This window comes from Psammomys obesus, unplaced genomic scaffold, assembly GCF_907164565.1.
Source record: "Psammomys obesus unplaced genomic scaffold, mPsaObe1.curated_primary_1811, whole genome shotgun sequence".
Lineage (NCBI taxonomy): Eukaryota > Metazoa > Chordata > Mammalia > Rodentia > Muridae > Psammomys > Psammomys obesus.
This window is the reverse complement of record NW_026590511.1, coordinates 938,506-946,871: the sequence shown is the minus strand read 5'-3', so window position 1 is coordinate 946,871 and position 8,366 is coordinate 938,506. Positions and strand designations below refer to the sequence as shown.

The window sequence follows — 8,366 nt, the reverse complement described above, 5'->3', positions numbered from 1 at the left end:
CGCGGCCGCCGCGCTGCGCCTGGCGCTGGACCAGCTGTCCGCGCTCGGGCTGGGGGGCGCGCGCCCCGGAGATGAGGAGGGGACGGCGACGCGCGGCGCGGACGGGGCGGCGGAGCGCGGGGACGAGGGGCCCGCGCCCCCCGACGAGCTCGAGGCGGCCGCGGCGCCCCCGGGGACGGGTGCGCCCTCGATGGGCGTGGGACCCTCGATGCCCGCCGCGCCGTCCATGGCCGCGGCCGCCTCCGGGACTTGTGCGCCCTCGATGGCCCTCGCCCCCTCCGTGACTAGTGCCCCCTCGATGGCCGTGGGACCCTCGGTGACCGTGGCACCCTCAGTGACTGTGGGACATTCGGTGACCCTGGCACCCGCGATGGCCGTGGCTTCCTCGGTGGCCCCTGGCGGGCTGCCCCTTCTGGACCCCGACGTGAGCCCCCGGCCGTCGCCCCCAGACGTGTTCGCCAGCTTCGCGCCACACCCGGCCGCCCTGGGTCCCTCGACGCTGCTGGCCGAGCAGCTGAACGTGATCGGCAGTCGCAAGAAGAGCGTGAACATGACCGAGTGTGTGCCGGTGCCCAGCTCGGAGCATGTCGCGGAGATCGTGGGTCGCCAGGGTGAGTGCCGTCGGGGGATGCGGGGCGCAGTTATTCTCGCGGCTAGATGTCAAGGGGGGTGTGTTTGGGGGGAGAGGAAGGGACAAGCTCTGGCCCATTCTAGCCGCTTCGCGGATGCGACCAGAAGACCCCCCGGGACACGCCCCGCGTGGGTTCTGGGCCCCGGCGGATTCCTTGGCGCCTTTGTTCAAAGCTGCTGGCTGCTGCAGAAGTTGGGCACAGCCCAAGCCGTGGCCACTGCTGCCGCCTTTGTCTGGGTTCCTAGGGACGACCACGGCCCACGTGCCCTAGCTGGGGACACCCTGAGACACAGGCCCCTCAGAAGCAGCCAGGGCTGGGCGGGGGGTGCTCCACGCCCCGCAGACACGGGGCGGGGCCAGCCCGGATTTGTTAGCCCAGGGAGGGTGCCCTGAGGGTCAGGATTGAAGTGTGGTAGTTTAGAGGGCGCCTCCCTCACCTCCCTAGCTTGAGGTCCACATCGGGGTGCTGAGGTGAGGGCTGGAAAAAAAAGGGCCCTAGGCGTACCCTGAGTTTGGAAATCTGGGGTTTATAGGAGGGCCTCCTGCTAACGAAGCTCTCCGTGGGGTGCGCTCTGCCCATCCCGATAGGCTGACCCCCAGCAGGCCCCCGGCACAGGGATCCAAAGCTCCCCAGGGGATGGGGTCCCCGCTGCAGCACCGTGGAGCTGGGGAGTGTCTCTGTTGCCCGCCCCATTGTTCTCTTTGTTCGAAAGCCAGGCTGAGATTCGCACGGTGACATCAGGCCAGCCGTTGCTCATTGGCCCTTGAGCTGCCGGGGCGGGCAGGAGGGTGGTGGGCAGTGCCCAGCCCCTCACACACCCACAAGCCTGGACAACGGTGGCTCCCAAATTTCCCCTGCCCTCCCCACCCACAGCAGCCCACTCCTAGCACCCTCCCCCCACTAAGAAGGGGGGGATCAACCTGGTCCTAATAACTTTAGGGTGGGGCTCGGGCATTTCCAGACCCTCTGAAACTGAGGAGGGTATGGGTGGGTTAAACTGCAAGCTTAGCTGTCACTGCCCAGCAGGCCAGGGAGTACCTCATGGCCGCCTTCCCTAGTTCCTGGTGGGTGGGGCCGAGCCCGTGTGTTCCGAGACTCCTGGGAATGGACCGGGCTGGGCAGGGGCTTGTGCCGAGCCGGAGCGAGCGATCCAGCTGTCCCTTTTGTGTTGGCCGCTTCCCACGCGGCTTCCCTCCCGATGCCAACCCCCTGTACCTGTCCAGAGCCCGTGTGGACGAGTGTAGCTATGGAGGCCTGTGATCCTTTATCCCAAGATCACCTGGCCACCGCCTCTTCCTGGAGGCGGGTCCCACCGCAGTGCTGTGTGAAGGTGGGGGATCAAACCCAGAGCTTCCCCGATGAGTACCAGTCTGCTATGTTATCGGGACCCAGATTCGGGGGGTTGTCTTTGGTCATTCGAACCGTCCTGGTTCAGTGTGGCACCCAAGTATCTCCTGAGTAAATGGGCGCAGTCAAACCCACGTGGAGGGCACCCTGAATGTGCCAGCCTCGGGGCCCTTCCCCCTGACCATCTGTGGCTCCCAGCTCCTCCCACCCAAGTGCATCCAGCCCAGTTGGCTTTTTGTTGCCATGATAAAACGCTGGCCAAAAGCAGCTTGGGAGGTTTATTTTGATCTTCAGCTGTAGCCTTTCACTGAGGGAAGTCAGGGCAGGAGCTGCTACAGAGCCTGGAGAGTGCTGCCTGTGGGCTGCTCCCCACACCTCGCCCAGCCCGGCCTGCTTCCTTACACACCCCAGGACCAGGTGGCCCAGGATGGCCCCGCCCACAGCGGCCTGGGACCGCCCCATCAGGAAAATGCCCCACAGTCATGCCCGCAGGCCAGTCTGTCGGATGCAGTTTGTTGGTTGAGATTTCCTCTTCCCCAGAGTACCTAGGTCTGTGTCAAATTGACAAAGTCCTTGGCGCTCTTCCTCTGCCCTCAGGCCCCTGAGCTCACGCCCCCATTCTTCCTGCTCACAGCCACCTATCAAAAGGCAGATGATGTACATCCTCTCCCCTGAGATGTAACCCGCCTGGCTCCGTATCTGACCATAGAGCCGCAGGGAACCAAGGCCAGTTTGTCCCTGGTACCGTGCTGTCCCTGAGCCTCATTCTTTTCAGATGTAGAATGGGCTGTAGGGTATTTTTTGAACCACGCCCCTAGCCCTCACTGGGTTTTTCTAGGCAGAGGCTCCGCCCCTGGCCACGCCCCCAGCCTTTCACTGGGGGACCCCAGGCAGGGCTCCACCCCTGAGCCGCACCCCCAGGACAGTGCGCATCCTGGCCTGAAGCCTGGGCTCTGTGTTTTCTTTGTAGCCCCGACTGACCTCCGTTTTGGGCAGCTCTTCCTCAGCCCCCTGAGCTGGCAGGTGGCACGTGTGTGCCAGCATGCCCTGCTCCTTGTAGCCCCCTGGTCCTTAGAGCCCTACCCGCCCAGCCAGGGAAGGAGCTTCAGGCGGGAGTGGGAGGGGTCCGTGTCCTCACTTACTGCCTTCCTCTCCCGTGGGGTCACATACTGGTCCACACCGCCACCATCACACACAGCTGAATCCACACCGGCAGGGCCTGCCCCCCGGCCTTTGAAGAGCAGCTCCAGTGGGGAGGAGCAGGGGCCAGGACAGCCAGCCTGGGGGCAAGCCTGGGGCCCTCTGGGGTATCAGTGCAGAGACTTTGGGGTCTCATGTTGCTTGGGGTCCCGTGGAAAAAGACATGGAGCCCAGTACTGGGAATGGTCCCTCAAGCCCTGCCTAGCCCGGGAGGTGGCGGAAACTCTGGCCTCACTTCCATTTACTACTTTGTTCAGAGTTGGAGCGCTGCTGAGCTAAGGGCCTCGGGTCTGGTCATCTGGGCGCGTCCCCCTGGTCCGCTCTCATTAAGCCTGCTGATGGAGCTGGAGACGGGAGCGGCCCTGTTGCCCTCTGCTGCCCTCAGTGACACGTGCCAGCCACCGCTGCTGGGGAGCCACCGAGGGAGCCCCTAGGCTGTGGGCTCTCCGGGATTGTGCAGGCCCCCGGCAGGGGCAACCTGGGCCATCAGGCCGAGCTCTGGTGCCAGCCTGGCAGCACGCACTGGCGTTAGGGGCTCTAGGACCAGGTGGGCTCTCATGGAGTTCAGGCTGGCCTCAAACTCACCATAGCTGAGCCTCACTCAGGCCATCCTCCTGCCTCCACATGGCCCATGCTGGAGACGAGACAGGGCGTCACTGGCCCCGGGCTAACCTTGAACTTGTGGCAGTCTTTCTGCCTCGGCCTCCCAAGTGCTGGGACAGCAGGCTGTGTACCACACTGCCCTTGAGGGCCAGTGGACTCACTGAGGACGCCGTGGGCTCCTGGCGTTCCTTCTGAGCCCTGATCACCGCTTTCCGGCTAAGACCAGAGCGCCAGGGTCGGGCTGCGGGGTGGATGTGCCTGGCTCCCCTCCTTTTAAAACTATTTCTTCATTCATTCCTGGGGAGTGGCACAGAGGGCTTCCGCTGCCCCGGGCCTGGTGGGTCAAACCTCAGTCCTCAGGAAGGAGGCCCTGCGAGGCCAAGCCAGCATGCCCTCCTGCGCGGGTGGACGCTCACCCAGAGAGGCAAAGAGGGTCGGAGCAGGGAGTCCCTGTGCCGTCTGGGTGGAGGCTGTGGAGGATGGGCATCAGGCTTGGGTGCTGACGTGTCTCCCGTCTTCCTAGGGTGCAAGATCAAGGCCCTGCGTGCCAAGACCAACACCTACATCAAGACGCCGGTGCGCGGCGAGGAGCCGGTGTTCATCGTGACGGGGCGCAAGGAGGACGTGGAGATGGCCAAGCGGGAGATCCTGTCGGCCGCCGAGCACTTCTCGCTGATCCGCGCCACGCGCAGTAAGGCGGGCGGGCTGTCGGGGGCCACCCCGGGCCCCCCCAACCTGCCGGGCCAGACCACCATCCAGGTGCGCGTGCCCTACCGCGTGGTGGGGCTGGTGGTGGGGCCGAAGGGCGCGACCATCAAACGGATCCAGCAAAGGACGCACACATACATCGTGACCCCCGGGCGCGACAAGGAGCCGGTGTTCGCCGTGACCGGCATGCCGGAGAACGTGGACCGGGCGCGGGAGGAGATCGAGGCCCACATCACGCTGCGCACCGGGGCCTTCACCGACGCGGGCCCGGACAGCGACTTCCACGCCAACGGCACCGACGTGTGTCTGGACCTGCTGGGCGCCGCGGCCAGCCTCTGGGCCAAGGCGCCCCACCCGGGACGGAGGCCCCCCGCGGCCACCAGCAGCCTGCGCGGGGACGGCGCCCTGGGCGCCACCAGCACGCCCGAGCCCTTCTACGTGGGCGGCCGCGGGGGGCCGCCGCTGCCGGACCCGAGTCCCAGCAGCCCCTACGGGGGCTCGGGCAACGGGGGCTTCACGTTCGGCGGGGACGGGCCCGGCGCCCCCGCGGGCACGGCCACCCCTGAGGACTGCGACTTCGGTTTTGACTTCCTGGCGCTGGACCTGACGGTGCCCGCCACGGCCACCATCTGGGCGCCCTTCGAGCGCGCCGCGCCCCTGCCGGCCTTCAGTGGCTGCGCCGCCGTCAACGGGGCCCCCGCGCAGGCCGCCCCCGCCCGGCGCAGCAGCGGAGGCGCCGCCACCACCCCGCGCCACTCCCCCACGCTGCCCGAGCCGGGGGCGCTGGGCCTGGAGCTGCCGCTGACTCGGCGCGGCATCCCGGATCCGGTGGGGGCCGTGCCCTGGCGACCCCCGCAGAGCTCCCTGCCGCCCTTCTCCGGCAGCACCACCTTCTCCGCGACCCCCTCTCTGCCCAACACCACCCCGGCGTCCTCCACCCTGGACACTGTCGCCTCGGAGGCCAACCACAAGCCATCCGCCACAGCGGCGAACTCCTCTGCGTCCGCCGCGGCCCTGGCCCGCGAGTGCGTGGTGTGCGCTGAAGGCGAGGCCATGGCCGCCCTGGTGCCCTGCGGCCACAACCTCTTCTGCATGGACTGCGCCGTCCGCATCTGCGGGAAGAGCGAGCCGGAGTGCCCAGCCTGCCGCACGCCTGCTACCCAAGCCATTCATATCTTTTCCTAAGGCCCCGGCGGCCCCGCGGGGAGGCCCCGGGCCTCGGGACGGGAGAGGAGGGCAGGGCCGGACGCGGGGGGTGGGGGGGGCGCGGGCAGCGGGAGGCGCGGGCCCCACGCGTGTCGCAAACAGCTTTAACTCCTGCAGCAGGCGTCGAGGCCATCAGCTTGCGGCCCAGCGGCAGCGCCTCCGTTCTTGACAAGTGACAGTATTGAGTGAGCCGGTGACAATGAGCCGGAGAGTTCTCTGTTTGCACTTTTATTAAGACACCCCTCCCCGTTCCCGGGGTGATCTTGAAACAAAAAATAACACGATATTTACAACTCTCACTGGATTTAACAGTGTGGATTCTTGTAGAAACTTCCAGAGAAAGGCAGGTGGCATCCCTCCTCCCCCCAACACACACACTCCCTTTTTTTGGGGCAAAATAATACCATTTTGTACATCAGCCACGGGGTGGCCGCAGGAGGGGGAGGGGAGGGTATCCGCGGGGCGTCCAGTCGACAACTTCCTATTTGTTCTGTTGTGGTTTCTTTGTTTTGTTTTTTTTTTAAATTAAGAACTCAGTGTTGCAGTTTTTTGTTGTTTTTTAAAAAGGTTTTTAAAGTTTTTTTTAACTGTTATTTTTACTTCATACTTCCTGTGTATATGTAGGGAATTTATATTAGATATATGTACTTTACGGAATAAATTTTAAGAACTAAAATATATTTTATTTTAAATAAAGCAACGGACCTTTAATCTTTGACAGCTAAATCACTGATTATATATTTGCTGAACTGATTTAAGGGTTTAAAAACATTGTATCCAGAGTTTTATTTTTGGACTTGAAAGCCTTCTTAATAAAGTTGTTTTCCTATATGTAAGCGCTGGCGTCCGCGTGGTGTGGGAGGAGGGGACCCCCGAGGACAGGGGTTCGAGTCTGTGCTCGGCTCCAGCGCCCCCGGCGGGGGGTGCAGGCACTCCCCACAAACGCAGTCTGGGATGAGCGGGGCTGTGAGGAGCAGCCGGGCCCACTGCCCTGTGCCCGGATCCCCACCATAGTCACAGCCCCTCACTGGGAGCCGGCCCCCGGAGGAGGGCCCTCTTGGGCGATATCTGCCCAGTGATCCTGTGGGACCCCGCCTCCCGTCCCCGCAGCCCCGGGATCGGCCGGGGCCGGCAAGGCAGCCTGGCGAGGAGGCAGAGTGGACGGTGGCTGGTCGGTGGACACCGGCCCGTGCGGCCGCTGGCATGGGTGTCCCGCTGTGCTGACGGCAGGCCAGGGCCAGAGCCGGGGAGGAGGCCTCCGTAGCCCAGCTTGGCGAGCCCCGAGTTCTCTTGGTGTTCCAGGAGCGTGGGTGCGGGTCCACCCCAGCATGGGCGAGGAGGGTGGGCGCCTTGCAAGCTGGGCCCCCCAACTGTTTCCAGCTTCCTCACCAAGGGGGAGGCCCGGCTGCCCCTCAGGCCTCAGCCTTCCCGGGTGAGGGACACAGACTGTGGCGAACTTCTGCCTCGCTCCTGGCCATCGTGCTCCTAGGCACTGCTACCCGGCAGGAGGCAGAGGCCCCGGGAAGCCAGGCCTGCGGAGGAGGCGACAGGCAGAGAGGAAAGCGGGACAGCCCGCCCGCGTGGCACCCCTTCCTCCGTGAGGACCAGGTGGCTCCTCTGGGAGCTGCGGCCCTCACGCCACCACATGGCAAAGAACCTCCCGTTAGGCCCTGTGTCCTGAAGGGGCCTTTCCAGGAGTGATTAAGGTTGAGGGGTGAGGCCCGGCAGGACTTTCAGGCAGAGGCGGGCAGATCTGAGTGTGAGGCCAGCCTGGTCTACAGAGCGAGTTCCAGGACAGCCAGGGCTGCACAGAGACCGCGTCTCGAAAAAACAAAAACCAAACAAAACGAACAGACAAAAGAAGGGTCTGGAGGTCATCCTGGCTTAGGCTCCGGATTCTGTGCCCGTGCCTGAGGGGGGAGAGATTGGAGTGTGATGGGCGCCATCTGCCCGGATCTCAGCACTCGGGAGGCTGAGGCTGGACCACAGTGAGTTCTGAGCCAGCCTGGGCTTCATGAGAACCTGTGCAACAAAAGGAGGGAGGCTTACGGTGGGGCCTGGGCTTGGTGAGCACTTGCTGCCCATGCCTGGAGCACGCACAGGGTCCAGAAGGAGCACTATCTAAGGCAGGCCTGCAGAACAGGAGGCTGAAGCAGGAGAATTAGGAGCAACAGCCCCAGGACGCTCGGCCGCAGCCTCCGGATCACAGAACCAGTCTGGCCTTCCTGATGCCTCAGAGACTCCACGGACACCAAGGCCATGAGGGGGAGAGGCAGCTGCAGGGCGCGTGGGCACAGGATGACCAAACTGCAGGCGACAACACCCCAACACCCCCGGAGCACCACAGTTTGCAAAGGAAGAGAAAGTGAGCCTGAAGGGTCAAGGGCAGGGTGGAAGGGCCTTCAGGAGCAGATCTGGCAGCACAGGCTTTGTGCGCAGGTGCCATGGGTGCTGGGACCCTAACTCAGTCCTCTGTGGGAGCAGCCGGTGCTGTAATGTCGTCTTCAGCATCGTCGTCCTCCTCCTCCTTTCCCCCCTCCCCCTCCCCTTCTCCTCCTCCTCCCCACCCCTTCTCCTCCTCTCTATCCCTCCTCCTTCCCCTCCTACTTCCCTCTTCCACCTTCCTCCTCCTCTTCCCCTCTACCTTCTTCCTTCTCCTCCTCCCCCTCC

The 8,366-nt window shown here is 64.2% G+C and overlaps 1 protein-coding gene across 1 annotated transcript; it reads left to right on the top strand.

Annotated features, from left to right (window-relative positions):
* Window position 1: 1 nt before the first annotated feature.
* On the top strand, window positions 2–6,526 carry Mex3d (mex-3 RNA binding family member D; the record flags this gene model as incomplete). Its single annotated transcript, XM_055607657.1, has 2 exons — window positions 2–611; window positions 4,306–6,526. Coding segments are annotated over 2 exons (1,980 nt in total), but the record flags the coding sequence as incomplete, so codon positions are not given.
* Between the last annotated feature and the right edge of the window lie 1,840 nt (window positions 6,527–8,366).